The sequence below is a fragment of the Falco biarmicus genome, chromosome 10, assembly GCF_023638135.1.
Source record: "Falco biarmicus isolate bFalBia1 chromosome 10, bFalBia1.pri, whole genome shotgun sequence".
Classification (NCBI taxonomy): Eukaryota; Metazoa; Chordata; class Aves; order Falconiformes; family Falconidae; genus Falco; species Falco biarmicus.
The window spans coordinates 22,042,026-22,060,486 of NC_079297.1; the positions used below are offsets into that span (position 1 = coordinate 22,042,026).

Here is an 18,461-nt window from a genome sequence, read left to right on the forward strand (position 1 = left end):
AACGTCTCTTGCAAATGACAGCAAAGAGCAGCAGGGAATGCGCTGCCATCTGAGGGAAACTGAGGCAGGGTGGTTTTGTGGAAATAGGCGCGTGCCAAGGGAGGTTCATCGGGAAGAGATGATTTGGAGGTAAAACTCTTCAACTATCAAACAATTCAGCTCTGATCAAAATTTTCTGAAGTGATTAGTGATTTTAATTTTTTTTTCTATTGCTCTGCTGAAACTGATTTTTTTGTACAAGTTTGCCTTTCTGAAAACCCTAAATGAAGACACCTTTGTAATGTCTTAAGTGACAGTTTAAGATTGTTTTCTCTAAAACAGGCTTAGTGAATATTATTTCTTCATAATAACTTGATAAATGTTTTGATATCTAAAAGATGTCACTTTTTCTCTTGTTTCTATACTTAAAAAAAAAAAACTCACACGGGCAGATACCATGTGCTGGAAGGGTGGTAGTAAAGTCTCGATTTTTCATGGCTTTCAGATTTCCTTTTAATCCATTATTTTGGTCAACTTCTAAATTAAAACCTAGGTGCAGCATCTGGCTAAGGAATATACCATGGAGTTAGGGTTGTGGTTCTGCCCATCCCTTAATGGAATTTTACGTTTTTCACACACAGCTGTTTTTTTGAATCACATGTTTCATGCCTGACTTAGTCATCCATGTGACAGTTAATTACTTTTGGAGTAATTGAGACATTATTGAAGGAAAGTGGGTTAGAGCTGTCAGCAGGAAAACCTTAGCAGTCGACACCATAAGATCATTTTGCAGTCTGCTTTTGTAGCTGCCATGTGAAATTCTCGCTTCAGTCCTGCAATAAGCAAGCAATGGCTGAGCTTCTCTTTCTCTGTGCACCTGGATTTATTCCTAGTAGAAATTGTCACTGGGAAAAGGCATTCAGTAAACTTACAGGAGAGTTTAATGGGTTTTTTATTAAAATACTACTCTTTCATATGCCTGCCAGAACACGGGTGTTTTTCCTGAGTTCTGCCACTGCTCCTCTGGGACCACTCTGTGCATGAACGTTTTTGATAGCCTCGTGTTTGTACATCTCATAATAGCATGGCGAGCGAAATGGAAGCCATTCCCATTAGTCATCGTGCCTGGCTAGTGTATTACCAGCACGGTACACCTTGGTTTTGGTAGGTCGTTGCTAGTCTATCTGCTTTTCAGCAAACTCTGTTGTTGCCAGCTATATTTTTAAAATATTGAAGCATACTTACTCTTTGGAAAAGGGCATGTACATCTCTTCAAATCGCTTTCCCCATTTGACATGTGCAACTTCCATTAATTGGGGGAGGAGGGGAAGCGGTCCAGAGTCAAACTCTCAGATTTGTTTGTTTGACATTTGCTATGCATTAAGCAGTACTTCAGCAGTCTGTTTGGAAAGGTGGTGGTGGAGAACCAAAAAAAATGGGGGGCTGGGTAGACCTATCAGGTTTTTTTGGCACAAAATATTTTAAGGACACTGCGTCTTTCCAGGGTGCATCCCCTCTGCTTGCTCTTCCCCACCTTTCATAAAGAATAAAGTCTTAGTTGGAGTTAGCCAAGTGTAATTTACCTTTTGTCTAGAACTGAAGTGGAATTAAGTGGGATGCGTAAGCCTAGCTCATAACAAGGGCACAGATGGTAGGGAAAGTTAACAACAGGCAAGAAAACACGCACCTGGCACTTGGTGCAGTAATTACCTCAACTGAGAACTCTGTATGGTTGAAGAAGACATTCTCAGATCCTATAATGTTTTCGTGTACTTCACAGGAGCCTCTGCAAGTCTTGGGTTTTTTCCATCTTCACTCCCTGCCAGCCTGTTGCAGCTTACACTGCGAAGCTATTTTTCATGCTCAGTAGCACGGAAACAGAAGGGAGAGTGTGAGCCATCACCTGGGGGGCTTTTACAGGGGGTTACGCGTGGATCTGGTGGAAGGCCAGCTGTAGATCATGCAGATGACACTTAATCTTTTCATAGTACATCCTCTGGACTGTGGTTTGCACTAGCTCGCTTCTTTCCGATCGTGTGGGATTTGAAAGGGATATAAAAAGCTGGCATAGGTGTTAATAGTATCGTGACTCTGCACATGGGTTTCTAGGCTTGATATGTCGGGTGGCAGTCACGCCAGAAGTACTGAGTATCCCTTTCCCTCTCGCCTGGGACTGCCCGAGGGGCAGCTGTGTGGCAGGTCCTCCTGCCAGTTGTAACTAAATCTGAGTCTTGCAGCAGTGCTTAACAATCTTGCTAGGCTAAAGAAAATAAATTTAAAAATACAAATTACGAGACACTGGGTCAGCTGTTTGAACACTACTGACTCTTAGCTGAGGTCGTGAGCTGCTGGTCGTTCCCAGGTCATCTCTGCAGAAGAAACTGTTCCGTCTTACAGACCTTTTTGCTACTCCTGCTTGGACTTTACGTTCATTTCCAGTCTTTTTGGTTTGACGGGTGGTTTTTCCCCACTGTATCTGACACATGCTCCCAAATTATATTTGTCTCTTTCAAGATTGCATTGATGTATGTGTTTGCATGCTCCTTCACTTTCTTTGGGGTGCCTTTGCCTTTGCTTGTGATCAGTGCTGTGTGATACCTGGGATTTGCCTCTCTGTCTGCTAGAGACCAAGCAGCTGTGGTTTCATCATGTCTGAAGTGAAACCGCTAATAATTGTCAATCCCAGCAGGAAGCTGGAGAAAGGAACATCTGGCCAAATTCTGTTATATTCTCCAGGCTGAAGTCTCCAAATGTCAAAATCAGTTTCATTTGTCTATCTAAATGTTATTACTCAAAGTTGAGTAATGATGTGTTTCTTGAAGATGAGCAAATTGGGTAGGAAGAGGCAGGAGCCATCCTCTACATCAAAGATGTCTCTGTCCTCTGTTTTGTAGCAATTCCTGTAAAGTAACAACTGCTGTTCTGAAAAATGTCCTTTGACATAGGAGAGATGAGAATGCCGATGCTGAAGTAATTGGTTTGTCCGGGTGGATATATTGCGTACACCTGTGCAGGCAGGAACCCTCTCCAGTGTTTGACCGTAGAGCTCACCGTACCATGTGTCGTGGGTTTGCGTGGCAGGGGTTTGGTAGCAGGGGGGTTGCAGGGGTGGCTTCTGTGAGAAGGTGCCAGAGGCTGCCCCCATGTCTGAAAAAGCTGATGCCAGCCGGCTCAGAGACGGAACTAGCACTGGCCAAGGCCGAGCCTATCAGCGAAGGTGGTAGCACCTATGGGATAACATGTTTAAATAGGGGAAAAACAAATCTAAAAGATCTGTGCCAGTGAGAGAGAGGAGGGGACCGTGTGAGAGCAACTCTGCCGCCGCCCCCCAGGCCGGTGCAGCAGGAGCAGGAGGGCTCCAGGCGCCGCAGCAGAGGTTCCCGGCAGCCCATGGGAAGCCCCCGGCGGGGCAGGCTGTGCCCCCAGCCCACGGAGGGTACCGGGGGGGGCAGAGCCCCACGCCGGGGCAGGGGGTGCCCGACGGGGCTGTGACCCCCTGGGCAGCCCAGGCTGGGGCAGGGTCGCTGGCAGGACGCGTGACCCGGGGGGGCCCACGCCGGAGCAGGCTGGGCCTGAAGGACGGCACCCACCGGGGGGGGACCCACGCCGGGGCAGGGGGTGAGGGGCTGCGGCCGGGGGAAGGGCTCACGCCGGAGGAGTGTGTAGAGGATTGTCTCCCGTGGGAGGGACCCCAGGCTGGAGCAGGGGCAGGGCGTGAGGAGGAAGGAGCGACCATACCAATCAAACAAGACAATTATGCTTTAAATGTGTGAGATTTGAGTTATATTTTTCTATGTTTAAATAATAAGCAAGCTGGCAGCTGCAATGCTAACTGATTTGCTTATAGATCTGCTAAGTTCAAACTGAAAATATACACCTTAGTTTTCTGCATTATTGCACATATTTTAAAAGGGCAAATACCTACCAGAATTAAATTAGAGGGGGACCTTGTTAATATGATTGAGATAGTTACATTCTAGAGCTTTGACATAAGATGGATTTTTAAAATTTCTAAGGAAGACAGGCATCTAACTTAACTGAAAACCACTGAGCACCGTTTAAATACTAACCACATTTGAAAATCTTCAAATGCTTTAGAAGTTGTATTTTATTTTATGTTTGTAGGTAGAGATGTGTAAGTGTCTTGGGATGTGATATTTCAGGCAGAGATGGAACAATTGCAGTGAGTGTGGATCAACAAATGTGAGCAGAGACCCAGAAAAGCTGAATGGAAGCAGTAAATAGACTGAGGCTATTTATCTCAAGGTAGCAAAGAGTAAGGGAGATGGAGCTTTTAAATATGCCTTGGAAAAAGAAACAACCCACATACATGGCCCGAAGGGGAAAGGAACCATTTGCCTTCCACACCTGTGATGTGTAGAGCAAATTAAAGCATATTATTAAGGGCTGAATTGGCTGCTGGAATATATTTTGGGTTTTTTTCTACAACTCTGAGTATTCTGATTTTGTTGATTCAGATTGCTTCCTAATAATATCCAGCTGGTTTTGGACGTCGAATTAATCTCTGGTGTCAGTGTGGCATGCTACAGTGAAGGGACAATGCCAATAAAACCACATCAGCTGATGTTCTGTGCAAAGGACAAGCAATGAATGAATTGCTGGATTGTGAAGTAGACACTTAATGTCAAATTGCTAAAAATGCTGAAGTTTTGAGGAAAGTTTTCTAGCAGTACAATGCAATTTGGAAAGCATAGTTTAGGTTAACCGTGGCACAGTGGCGTCAAGGCAAAGATTTATTGTAGTGTCATATTTACAGAGATATGAAAATACATAATCATCAGGAATGGTTCATGGATGGGGTTTTGTACCAATTTTTCTTTCTCTTAAGGCTTGACAGAAAGTGTTTTTTGGAGGAGTGGAGAGGGTTTAATGCCTCAAACCTGCGAAACCTCATCCTGGCTGGCAGCATAACAGTCCTTCATACTCCTGCATTTGCCTAAAATTAAGATGGCTAATACTTTTAAAGGTACTTACATAAATGCATACCCCTGCACAAGGGGCTATGAAACTGCTTGAAGTCCTTGCAGTCAGACCTGAGAAAAGCATATTGCTGAACAGGAGGAGAGAGAATGGAGGTTACTGCCCGTGTTCATCCAAACTCTCAGTTGAAGTGATGTGCCTGAGGGCACTTGGGAGGCTGGTGGCAGAGCTGAGCTCCAGGCTCACCTCATCCTTGGTAGGTTCCTCCCTTCTCTACTTGCTTCCACTGCCTGTCTGTGCTGGGCCTGTTTGCTTCTGGAGCTGCAGGACAGAAATGATGGTATTTAGCTGCATTTTGTTAAGTTCTTTGCTATGTGATGAGAAAACATCCTCTGAGTGTCCTAGATAAACGTGGCTTTATTGGGAAAGGGTGAAGACAGATTAAATGAGAAAGGTACTCTGGAGAAACTGGCTATTGAAATACCTCTGGTGATCTTCTTTGGCATCTCTTACTGACTCACCGACAAGTGTAGGAGTGAGCTGGGAAGCTTGATAACAAAATGGTCTTTCTTGATACTGAGGCCTGGCTTCAGTTTGCCACCACCTTAGACAGTGGATCACATTGGATTTTCATATGACCAAGACATTAAATGTATTTGAAGCTTGGTGTTGAAGCTACCCAGAATTTCAGACGGTGAACCACAGAGGTGAAAGTGGTCATTTAAACAATTAAGCTTGTACCTTAGGAGAGCAGTGGCATCTTAATTACTTGGAGAGGTATGCTCCATTTATGCTGATTTCAATATGTAAACTGGTAGAAGCTTACTTGCTTTCTCTTAACTGCTTTTAAGCAATTTAAGGCCTCGGTTTTAAACCCAGTGCCCCAAATGGAATGCACAGATTCTCTTGGGGAGTGAATAGTACTTGTAACTTTTTTTTTTTTATTGTAGATGTTGTTGGAGTTGTCTCTTCAGAATTAAAGTTGAAGGTATCCTACAACGCAAGTCTAGTTCAGCACGACCAGAAAAACTCACCGCAGGATTATAGGGCAGAGGTCTGTGCTTAGTGAAGTGCAGGCTTTACGGGATTATGTAGCTTTGACTAACAGCTGAGGAGGCTTTGAATAACAGCCACATGTGTACAAGCTGTAAGCCAGATTCTCTGCTGTGATGCCAGCCCCTTTGAGCCATCTGAGGGTGTAATGGAGCTGAAAAGTGGCTGTGTAATAGATCCCTATCTTCTGTTCCCCAGCCACGGGGTAGTTCCCAGCTGCTGCAGTGTTGGCATACCCAGCTCTCTTGTACCCAAGGCTTAGACCCCAGAATAGGGACTCTTGCTGGACTTACACTGGGAGTCTGCTAGGAAGGATGATAGTAGGTGACACGTTTCCACCAGTACATTTCCCACAGAGCTGTTGAAGTACACTGGGGTAAGTTTGGTTCAGGAAGGGGGGTCGTTACTAATGTCCTCCCAATGGGCGTCCCAGTGAAAGAAGCTGTAGCTGAAAATTTGCCTCTAGCGTTTATTCTACAGGCAAAATGAAGTTAGATTTAACCCGTGACCTTACAAGTTCACTGCCTCTGTGAATGTCCTACAAACCACTCACCGATTTAGACTTACATCCCAACAGTGGGTTGATTTATCAACCCTGAGCAGATGGGTTTCCTCATCTGGCACTCTGCAGGATGAAGTGCGAGATTTTGTCCTGCTGACAGAGGGATCACAGTTTTGTTATCTCTGTATGGCAATCACCATACCCGATTCACTGTTTATTGGGGCATTTTCCCTTTCACAGTGAAAGAGGGGTGAAAAAAGAATGCAGAGCACTCTGGCTTAAACAAGCCAAGAACTTCCTATGAGAGACCACAGAAAAAGTTTAAGGCTTTTTTTTTTTCCCCAATCAGAAATCCAAATTACTGTTGTGACTTGCCTTGTGAAATACTGAAGTAGTTAGATGGGTAGGTTCGTTAAGTTTTGGGTTTTTTCTCACAATGGGACCATGTAGTCAATGTTGCTGATTCCTGGGAAAGCTCCCATAGCTTCACCGAGGTGCCTGCTGTGACTTTTCATTCTTACTGAGTTTGACTCGATCACCACAAGTGAATAAAGCAGTGAGTGAAAGGTGTTAGAATGGACTGGTTATCTGCTAGAATCTGGTGTATTTTCTGTGTGATCCTCATGGTGTCCTTCTAGGGCATCTGCCTAGAAAATGAACTTTCATTTTGGATAGTTGTGATACTTCCTTTCCAAATTTCTGATCAGGAGTTCAAGCCTTAGTGTGGTATGTTCACGTGGTAACTAAGATACCACAGTTTGGAGAATTACTTTTTTCAGATTAAGTTGCTGAGAGTGTTAATCTTCATTGATATATTGAAATTTAGCTGAATTGATGCTTCATGGCTGAACAATGAGTGTGTGTGCTCCAAAACTTCCCCACTTGCCAAGCAAAACCACCTTGCAGGTGGTTTAGGCACCTTTCTGCAGGTGACCATCCCCTGTAATGTGCTGTTGGTTCCATGTCCCGCCACGAGCAGTTCCTTGTCCCTGTCTCACTGACCTGCTCCATCTGGGATGGGGGCTGCTGCCAGGCTCCTCTCCCAGCCAGGATCTGCTTCTGTTCCAGCTTCTCTGTCCCATGGTTGCCACGGCCACTGTCCATCACCCCTCTTAGACTTGTGCCAAGACTGAGACAAAGCAATGGGGTCGATGACGTACAGAAGCACTTGGATTGCTCTCCAAAGCGCTCCTCCACATGTTGCTTCTGCAGCTCTCCCTGCGCAGAGCCAGCATGGATTTAAGGAGGTTTATGTGTCTATTCTCTAATAGTCTAGTCTAGAATGCTAACTCTACTTATGTATTTGTGTAGTTAGAAGAAACCGCTACTGCTAATCCAGTTTTGAGCACCGCTAGTTCAAGAAGATGTATTTTTTATCTTGTTTGCAGTATAAGGACAGGTACATTCTTACCTGAATAGGGAGAAGTGCTGAGTTCAGTGACTGGGCTAGGCTGAGTCTGGAGCTTACTGTGGCACTAGAAAAAATAATCCTTGACTTAATTGCACACTGTTAAATCATGCAAATAAATTTAGAGCTCTAAATAGTGTTTGCATATCATTTTTCATTTGATACATGGGGGAAGGGGCAGTGTTTAAGGCCTGTCCTATTGCAAAGTGGAGGTTCAAACCTGTGGTGATTATGCCCTGTGGTTAAGGCAAATGTCTGAACAAATGAAGAAACGTGTATGTACGGGTTAAATAGCTGTTAGGAGCATAAATGCCTGACCGGTGGTGCAGAAACTTCCTCCAGATGCTTCTGGTTTTCCCCCCACCTGATCCCCCTTTCTTTTAATTCTCTGTTATTTACAGTGGTCTCCACTGAAGGAGTTAAATCTCTCAGGGAGCTGACTGCTTTTGCCAATGAGGATACCAGACTTCGGCAATTAGCTGAAAATCCAAGGGCCATCCAGTGAGTTCTGTGGGTTAAGGCAGTTGGAAGCCAGCTCATCGGGAAATACAGTAGAGCTAAAGTATAGCAGGATGGGCCTGAGGCGTTTCGCAGGAGAAAGATAACAGGTAATTATCACTTGAAAGATTTTACAGTCTCTTCGTTATCTGGACATAATTAACTGAAAGAGGTGAAATACTGCAGCCTGATAAGGTGAACCTTTGTCTTAAGAAAGGGTCCGTGCTCTCTGCACAGGGAAACTGCTCAGCTGAATTAAGGCTGTACAAGTTCCTGTGTATAGGTAGAATGACAAGGGAAGTACAAGGAATTGAAGGTGAAGCATCACTTTGCAAGATCTGGCTTATTGAGACCTGCTTTTGCCGGGTTTGATCTCTCTCTCAGCTGAGTGAGTACAATATTCTCCTTGGCTTTGCATTACGTATCGCTATAGTTAAATCATTATAATGGCTTAAAACCATTGTTGGGTGTAAGAAAAGCCGTAGTTGGGGGGGGTATGCATATATTAATATTTCCCTGTTACCCAAAACGGGAATTTCTCTGCGAGATTCCAAAGCCCTGGGTGGGGGCTGATTTATTCACCAGGGAGCAGCTGGAGATTGGCTTTGCAGCCCTGCATCCTCCGGGGGGGACACGACGGGACACCCGACCGTCCCCCGGGCTGCCCACCCCAGCGGCTGGCTTGGCTGAGGTCAGTGCCACCTACCACAAACCTAAGGATCAGGTGAAACCCCCGTTTGACTGCAAGTCAGATACACGAAATGCTGCATACAGATGGGATCAGTGCGTTTCCCAGCTCACCTCTGACACCTCTCTAAGGTGACCGCCTTTAACAAAAAGGCTGTTCAATAGCAATCTTAACCGGGCACTTAAAGGCATTCCCGGGTTCTTTACACTCTTCCTTATCCTTACTATTGTATTTGCCTTTTAGCTTTAAGGAGAAAAGAGTGTAAATGGCCGTCTGCTGTGGAGAGCCCCCCACCCCAGCGGTTTTCCCTGGATTTGCCGGAAAGCTCCGAGCCAAACCCAAAATCCAGGTGAGACCGAGCTGGGAAGGGAAGGAGGGAACCTCCGCTCGGAGCATGGGCTGGAGCCCTGCGAGTCGCTTGACACAAACTGATTGTCCCTCTTCTACGTGGGGACCCCCGGCCAAGCTGTGACTTCAGTGTGGCACTGGCGAGGGCTGCGGCTGGGGGTCCTGGGAGAAAACGGGGAGGGCGGGGGGCTGCAGTTCCTCGCTGCGATGCCTCCATCAGTTTTAGGCCAACTTTCCAGTATGAAGGAAGGAGAAGGAGAGAGATTTAAGATCAATAGCCGCAGTGCTTAACCCAGGCGTTAAAGCAGGCGGGCGGGGGATGTGACCGCAGGGACGGGAGCTGCGTGGGTGTCGCTTGCTCCTGTCGTGACTCGTTTTTTTTCCGCTGAGGCACGGCACGAATGCGGTGTAAGAGCAGGAAAGTACGTGTTACAAAGGGAGGGGGGCCAGGGGGCTCCCGGCGGTGCCAGCTCCCCCGCCTTCCCTTGTGCATTTGCTTATCTGCAGAGAGGGGGTAGGGGGAGAGGAGGGATGGCGAGCAAGGGAAGCAAAATAAATCAATTGCTATTTTTCATCTTTGACAAAGTAATTAAGACTCGTTGGTCCGTTCCGCAGGCCGCGGACGGCGCCGGTTTGCGGGCTGCGCTGCCTCCGAGGGCTATCACGGCGGGCAGGGGGACCTGGGGGCTGTTTCGGGGCCCGGGTGGGGTCTGCCCGTTTGTTGTTTGTTTTTTGGTTTGTTTTGTGGGTTTGGTGTTGTGGGTTTTTTTGTTTTGGTTTTTTTTTTGTTTTGTTGTTGTTGGTTTTTTTTTTTTTTTTTGAAAGACTAGAACACCCCCCCCGCCCCCGCCCGGAGTAGTCGCCCCCCACCCACCCAGCGGCGGTGTGGGCGGCCCCGGGGGGCTGTGCCGGTGGCCGTGGCTTTGGGAAGCAGACAGGGACTCCTCCGGCCAGGGCAGGCTTATGGCGGGGGTGGGTGACCCCCCGAGGCAGGGAGGGGGTGGCGTGTGCCGGGAGCTGTCGCCAGGTCGTTTTCCGTAATCCCTCAGGTATCGTCCTCAGGGCTGTGAAGAGGCAGTTCGAAACTAAGAGCGAGCTCAGAAAAGTAATTCTAATTAGAATTTAACTGACGTTAAACCCCTCAGTTGGAGGGATTTGTTTTGTTTTGGAAAGGAACCATTCTTCCAAACCAGGCGCTCGGAGCAGGGCCGGTGCCCCCATCGGAAGCCGCCCGTGGGCGGGCAGCACCGGCACGGCGCGGGGGGAGCTCGGCTTCACCGCAACCGGCGCCGGGGGGAGAGGGGTAGGGGGCGCTAGGAAAAGGGAAATGTTTGAAATCCCAGCCATGTTTCTCTGGGTTTTCCTCTCGTCCAAAACCGGGTCCTTGGCTCCGATCCTCAGCGAGAACCTCCCGCCGTGCCCCAGCGAGAGCGCCCTTACCCCGTGTGCGGGGGAAAGAGGGGAGTGCTCTGGCCTGTGCTGAAAGTAAAGGAGATCGATTCCTCTCGTCCAGGGGTGAAACTTCGATTTCACGTTTCAGTGCTAACGGGGAAAGCAAAAAATACCGCTTAGAAAAGCATGAGAAGAATGAGTTTGGTCGGTTTTCGGGGAGGAACAACAACAACCAAAAAAAAAAACCCAACCAACAAAAAACCCCACTAAACCCAAAATAAGTCAGCCCTGTGAATCTAGAAAAGGTTTGGGGGTCTTCAGGACCAAAATATTTATTTAACTGCTGCCTTGTCGCTTATGATTTGGTCCGTGCTTTTAGGGACATAAATGTAACCTGAAGGGCAGCATCACCGAGCTAACGACCTGCTCCCTGCCCTGGCTCCCGGCGGGTTGCGCTGCTGGTGGAGGATGCCCTGAGAAGGAAACCCTGCAAAACGCGTCCGATTTCCTCCCCTCCCCAATAAAACTGGCTTCTGTGTGCACCCGTCGATTTAGGGGTGGCCCGGAGAAGAGGAGAGCGTGGTAGGACGGAGACGCGAGAGTGTATTTGAAGAGAGGAACGTACACAGTCTAGGCACATGGTGTGATTGAAAGTGTGTATGGGTAAAAATACCTCTATGTGCGTATTATAATTATATACTTACAGTACAGGTGGGGCCCTATGCTTGAAGTTAACGGCAGCCGTGTTACAAACACGCTCCCAAGCTCTGCTGTAAGGCGAAAGCATTTTTCAGCTGGGAGACGGGATCATCTTTTCTGCAAAAACCGATTTTCAATGTTCTGCTTTGCTAGCTTCCAATCTCATTGGCTTTCCTGGCGCTTTTAATAACTCTTAGGGGTGAATTTCTGCTTACACCCGCAATGGCCAGGGATGAGGTACAGGACCTGCCGGGAACGGGCAGCCTCCGCGGCTACCGGCGCTGCGGGCAGCTGCCTGCAGTGGACCAAGGTGGACCCTGACGGCACCGGGCAGCCACAGGCTTTGCGGAATTGTCTGCGGTGCTGTGTGGTTTTTTTGTGGTTTTTTTTTTTTTTACTCTGCCCGCTGAAACGAACGTTACTAATCCATAAAATCAAGGACGTACAAGAAATGCATGTGATGCTGGCGAGTTTAGCCCCCTTCTCCCCTCCCCTCCCCGCATAGGCGCACACTTCGCATTGCTTACGCTAAAATACAAAATACTCTCTGGAGAAGCTGACGCTAGCAGAGTGTATAGTGTATGCGGAGGAACAGCGGCTCTGACGCTGAAACAGCTGGGAAGGTTGCTTAGGGAGCATCCCGATTTGCCAATGCGCTTTTGATTTTTGTCAGCATGAACAAAGTTACCTTGTGCGCAACAAATCTTTGAGAAAGCCCCTCAAGAAGCGAATAACGGTTATGGGAAGTGCTTATGGGTGAAGTTGTAAAAACGATTCTGACTTTTAATGAGTAATCCCCCCCCACCCCCACTTCTCAGACATAAATGCTTTGATGGGTGGGGGAAGAACACCAACAACTTGACTGCGGTTGCCGTCATCTTTGCTCCCACGTAACTATTCTTAAGATAGTTTTGAGGAAAGATTGCTTTATTGTGTGTATCGTTTTAGTTTAACTAGGGCTGAGGGTTTCCCCCAGGAGGCACAGTAAAAATAGACGATATGGTGTTGTGCGGTGAGAACAGGGAAGACACAGTTAAAATGTGTTTGTGTACTTGTTACACAGCGAACTTCTCTGTGTATAGGTATATGGAGATATTTATATTTAAAAATATATAATTTTTATACATATATATAAAAGCTACGCTAACGTTTAATCCAACTGTGAACTGCAGAAATACAGGAAGGAAAAAAGGGGAAGTTGAATCACACACTGTAATAATAAAGAGGGGGGAGAGGGGTAGAAATGGAAGGTTTCTCCCCATTTCCCTCTTGCTTTAGGTGCAGTAGTACGTGTTTCTCACATGTTCCCTCTAATTACCAGCAGGAAACTTCTTCCGTGCTCTTGCTGGATTTGGTTTAGTAATCAGCCCCCATATGAGTCACACGGAACACGCAAGCCCACTGCCGCGTGAGTGACAGCTAGCCGGCGCTCTGGCTTCTTGTTGTCCCTTTAAAATCTGAAACCAAAGGTAATGATTTATCAAGCTCTTATTATCAAGAAAATGTCAACCGAAGGGCACCTTGCTATGCACTGACGCAAACCCAGTCTTTCCCAAGGAAGTATAGAAAGCTTTGCTCTGGATTGGGCAAAATCCAGTCTGCCAGTTGCCTGTACTGCTGTTTTTACCTCTGCCGAGTCAATCTGTGGCTGTTTAAGACATGGTAAGTGCTTGATGGCTTTGATGGTGAAAGCGGCTGAAGGGAGGGAAGCGGTGCCGGAGGGGGAGCTGTCCGTGGTGCTGCCGGCGCTGCCCGCGGAACCCGTGCGGGGAGCCGCCCGCAGACCGCGGTAGGGCTGCTGTCGAAGAAGGAGGCGCCGGGGGAAACGGTGGTACCCCGAAGTGCACTGGGATAGTGAGCGAGTCCTTGCAGATCTCATCCCTGACGCTGGGAGACGTGATAAAGACGGAGAGAATACCTGTGACAGAAACAGTTCCGTGAAACCTTCTTCTAAAAAAGAAGGTTTATTGGTGAAGCTGACATTAAACTGATGGAAAAGGTAGGGTTTGTCTGCAGTTGTTTAAGGTATAAGAAGAATATGCATTCTAAAATATAATCCTAAACTGGAGGGTAAAGCGGGCGTGGCGGGCTGGGACTGTCGTTAATAATCTCTTTAATGAATAAGGAATGCTTTAAAAGAAATCTTTAGTGTTGCACGAGTCAAAAACATAAGAAAAAGAACAGGGAAAGTTAGTTGTTAATGACGTTAATTCCGCTGTGGTAGTGTGCTTATTTTTGCGCTTCACTGTCTTGCTGTCGGGTTTTGAAAGGTGGCAGCCAGCTCAGAAATGCTTACTAGCACTTGTTTTTTAACATCTCTGGCTGCCTACAGGGCAGCTTGTCTATTGCCCATATATTAAAAAAAAAAAAAAAAAAGAAAAGAAAAAAAAAGCGCCTATGTGCATTGTTGAATGACAGAAAGGAAATGGGGCGTAAAATTAAAGAATCTTTCTACACTGGTGATAGGGAAGGGAGAATCCTACAGTCGTGATGTGAAATCTAACGAGGTCTGGCGGTGCAGTGCTGTAGAAACACTTATTTAAACTCGAATTACGGGTTTGCAGATGCTGGTGCGTTTTGTGTGTGTTTCTTCCGAGTTTTTTGTGTACCTTACTGTTTTTTCCCCCAGAATATTAACGTTGAAAGAGAGGGCAAGCAGGTGAGCCAGGGCACCTCGAAATTCTGCAACACTTTTCTATCCAGATTTTCTAGCGCATGCGTTTTGTGCACGAGGACAGAATTTTGTAGAATCTCTGCAATCCCAACATTTTTTTTTCTCCTTTTGTTAAAATATGTGACGTTGTCAATTTTTAGGATTACGCCGATCCCAGGGATATGAGCAAGCAGACTGTGAACAGTCCTGAAACCGTTGCTCCTGGACCCAGTGAAGGGGCGGGAGTTGTAAGAATCAGCCCCGAAAATGAGCCGCAGAATGCCCCATCGCAAGCCCTTGCCGCGATGGCCAGGCTTCCCCGATCGCTCTCGAACGACAACAAAATACTTTCTTTCGAAGAAGCTAAACCAAACGATTTTGAGAGGACCAAAGTCGGGATCTGCAAGCTCAGCAGCACCCCGGTGCAAGCCAACTCCACCCTGCGGAGAGAATCCCTGGAAACCTTTCCGTGCAAGCACACCCCTGGGGCAGGGGCCGCCGGGCAAGCTGCTATCCCTCACTGCAAAATTCCCGCTTTGCAAAGCACAGACGGGGACGCTAATCTAACCCTTGGTAAGAGCACACTGGAGCGAAACAACGCCAAAGGCGCCTGGGTGACCTTGAGCCAGAGTACCGTGGTGCTGGGCACAGATGGCAACACTTCTGTTCTTCCTGGCAGAGTGGAGGGGGTAAGTTGGCTTCTTAAAGAGTTTCTCTCGACCCTGTCTTCACCCTGGGGGAGTGAGGGGTCTTTCCACTCAGTACCCATTTGGAGCTGGTCCCCAAACCAGTCGGGGATGGGGCTGTGCCGCGGGGAGGGGGGGAGGAGGGAGGGGGGGGAGAGGGTTTTAGAGAAGGTGCTATGCTGCTGGCGGGTGCTAATAACGTCATATCGGTATAATCGATAGTTCCGGGCTAACCCCAAGGCGTGCACGGTGCCGTGCCTGCCGGTGTATCCCGGTCCCGACCGGCGGGACGTCTGTGCGCGCCCCCGGAGGCGGGGGCGTGCCTGGCCCTTCCCCCTCGGCCGAGTATTTGAGAGACTGTACCCAAAAATACAGCAAAATACAGCAACCCGACCCCCCCCCACCCCAAGACGTCAAACCCCGCCAGAGCCTGGCCCTGCGCCCCAGGGTGGCTTTGCTGTGGGGGTGTGCGAGGCCAGGAGGGGGTGTCCCCTCACCCCGTCCCCTCCCGCCCGCATCTGGGCTTACCCTCAAAGGAGTAGGGGCGGGTTCATTCTGTAAAAGCGGTTTTTTATTTAGTTCCTGTGTGCTGGGGGAAAGGGCTGGGCCCCCGCGGGCCTTGCTGCCGGCGGTGGGTCCTTACCCACCCAGAGGGCGCAGGGACCTCCCGTGCACCGGGGCATTAGGAGTCGGGCGACCCCCCCCCCCCCCGAGGCCCCGTGTGGATGCCAGCGCCGCCGGGAGATGCGCATTGCGGTGCCCGGGGTCTCCGGGAACGGAGTCTTAGGGCCGAGCCCTGCGCATTTCGCCCCCGGAGGAGCTCCCCCGGCACCCCCGGGCTGCAGGCGCCGCCTCCGCTCCCTCGGGAGCATCCTGAGGGAGGGTTGTGGTTTAAAAGCCCCTCTCCTGGCTTTTTTCTGGCAGAAGAGAGCCCGGGCAGGGGCTTCAGGAAAGGGGAGGGTCCCGTCCCCCGTCCCGTCCCCGGGTCTCTCCCCGGTGAACCCCGCAGCCGCAGCCCCGCGATGCTTGTTTGCAAAAGTGGCTCTTTTCCGATCTCTCTCTCTCTTTTTTTTTTTTTTGTTTGTTTTGGTTTTTGTTTTTTGGGTTTTTTTTTGCTTGGTTTGGTTTTGTTTGGTTTTTTGTTTCCCCCGCTTTCCCCCCTTTTAGGAAGACGATGTAGGGGATGAAAATAAAGCCCGAGGGAACTGGTCTAGCAAGCTGGATTTCATTCTCTCCATGGTGGGTTATGCAGTAGGGCTGGGCAATGTCTGGAGGTTCCCGTACCTGGCCTTTAAGAACGGGGGAGGTATGATGGCTTCTTCCTGTCTCTCTACCTGCAGTACCGTACGTGCCTGAGCCCGCCCCTGCCTCTGCGGCGGGGAGAAACCCCAGGGCAGCACCCCTTGAGCTGAGCAGGGGGCCGGGGGCACCCCCGGACCGCCAGCGGCTTAGTGAAGCCCCTGGCTGCGTTCTCCTGGTGGTCAGCTCTGAGAGCAAGAGAGCTCCGGCGGGATTTCGTTGAAAGGTAGCGGTTTCCTTAAAAACCGCTGGGACGGGTGTGTGCTGGCCGGGCAGGGAGGAAGATGAGGAGCGGGGCTGATGGCAGCCGGACATCGAGCGGGGGCCACCTCCGCGTGTGAACCCCCCCGGGTCTGAACCCGCTAATGGGGGAGCGGAGGACGGTGCAAAGGGTTTTCGAGGCGGGGGAGTCACACGAGGACGTTTGAACCCGGGTCCACATTTTACTCCGTGCGGTCTGGGGGGTCCCCTGCCCATCTCTCCGTGCCCCCGTTGCGAAATAGCCGTTTGGACGAAGCGAACGCCGCTCGGCACAGCCGAGGAGAAGTCACGTCAGGAAGGGGGTTTGTGCCGTTAATAGTTCACAAGGGGAAGAAAAAGTTTATTTGCGGAGGTTCTCCCGGCAAAGGCTCTTATTTAAACTGAGAATTTTAAATAAGGGGGTGGGGGTGTCGCTGCGGTCAGGCTGCCCCGTCATCGCTGCGGACGGCGATGCAGATGTTCCAAGAGCCATTTTACCAGAGCGCGCTGACGATTTCAAACTAAAATCAACTTTTACCCCCCAAAGGTGACCTTTCTTTTTATCACATATAAGAACTTTTAAGTGGGAGGTGTTAAAACGCTCCTTTCACAATAATACCGCCTCGAGCAAATGCTGGAAGGGCAGAAAGCTGCGCCCCCCGCGCCGGGGCTGGGCGCACCGGGGGTCGGTACAGAGCAGAGGAGCTTTAAGGGCTGCAGGTCTCGGCGAAGTTGCCCCCGGTGTCGGGGGGGATGGGGGCGGTTTCGGCCCGAGAGAGCCCCCCAGCCTGCCGCCTCACCGTGCTGCGCAGCGAGGCGAGGCCAGCCCGATGTGACGGCTCAGGCGGCGCGGCCCCCCCGCCTCTGTGCGCGATGATTCAGGTTGTTCTCTCTTTTCTCCCCCTCCTCCCCCCCAAGGTGCGTTTCTCATCCCCTATTTGATGATGTTGGCTCTAGCTGGGATCCCCATTTTCTTCCTGGAAGTCTCCCTGGGGCAGTTTGCTAGTCAGGGCCCCGTGTCGGTCTGGAAAGCCATCCCCGCCTTGCAAGGTGAGCGGAGCAGGAGCCGGCCCGGTTTGGGGGAGCATGACCTGCACCCCCTTTCTTGCATGGCTTAAGCACCGCCGCCTCCCTGCGCCCCCGCTCCGCAGCCGCATGCTACGGGCTCTGCCGCTGGCGGCTCCGCAGCCTTTGCGCGCAACTTGCGCGGCCCTCGCCATCGCCCTGCAGCCGCCTGGCCCGGCACTGACCCCCGTCTCCTCTCTCTCTATCTTCTCTCTCAGGCTGCGGCATTGCGATGCTGATCATCTCGGTCCTAATAGCCATATATTACAATATTATTCTGTGCTACACACTTTTCTACCTTTTTGCGTCCTTTGTACCCGTGCTCCCTTGGGCTTCCTGCAACAACCCGTGGAACACGCCAGACTGTAAAGATAAAAACAAACTTTTGTTAGGTAAGTTGGGGCAGGGTGATTTTTTTTAAATTTTTTTTTTTTTTGAGGAGTGTGTGCCCGTGGTGTTTTTCTAGAGCTTTCCCCAGTTCAGCTGTGCCCCTGGGAGATGCCGGGCAAGGGTCCTGGCACGGAGGAGCCGTCGCTTCCCAAGCCCCTCTGGAGCGCTCTGCATCATATGGGCTCTTCCCCAACTTCTGTTTATATTTTTCCTCATCGAGGATAAATGGAATTTTTCAGTTATAATGCTGAACAAAACCACTTACCCCCCCACCCCCCCACCCTCCCCTCCCGGTAAAAACTGCGTACAGGAGAAAGCACGGAATGAAATGCTGTACCTGTCGGCCCCTGGGGGCGGTTGGCGGCACCTTCTTGGGCTTTACCAGGCGCGTTTTAACGAAAACAACGAAACCCGTTTTTGCAAAAGGCCCAAAAGACGCAATGATGCGCAAAGGGGAAGAGTAAACCGAGCGAGGAACCTGCGGGAAGCGGGGCCGGTGCGGGTCCCCGGCCCGGCCCGGGGGCTCCGCAGCGGCCCCTGCCCCGGCGGGGGTGGGTTCTCCGGGTGGGCACAGGTCCCCTCGATCCCTCCAGCTCTTTTTATGCCTTAGGCGTTGGGAT

The 18,461-nt window shown here is 49.7% G+C and overlaps 1 protein-coding gene across 1 annotated transcript in view; it reads left to right on the forward strand.

The window, feature by feature from the left end:
• Nucleotides 1-11,730: 11,730 nt before the first annotated feature.
• The window catches only part of SLC6A5 (solute carrier family 6 member 5), a 32,654-nt gene continuing 25,923 nt past the window's right edge, over nt 11,731-18,461 (forward strand). Inside the window, exons 1-6 of the mRNA XM_056354508.1 lie at nt 11,731-11,745; nt 14,138-14,167; nt 14,323-14,850; nt 16,015-16,153; nt 17,305-17,436; nt 17,670-17,843. Of these exons, the coding sequence (XP_056210483.1) occupies nt 11,731-11,745; nt 14,138-14,167; nt 14,323-14,850; nt 16,015-16,153; nt 17,305-17,436; nt 17,670-17,843 (1,018 nt within the window). The remainder of the gene's footprint in view (nt 11,746-14,137; nt 14,168-14,322; nt 14,851-16,014; nt 16,154-17,304; nt 17,437-17,669; nt 17,844-18,461) is intronic.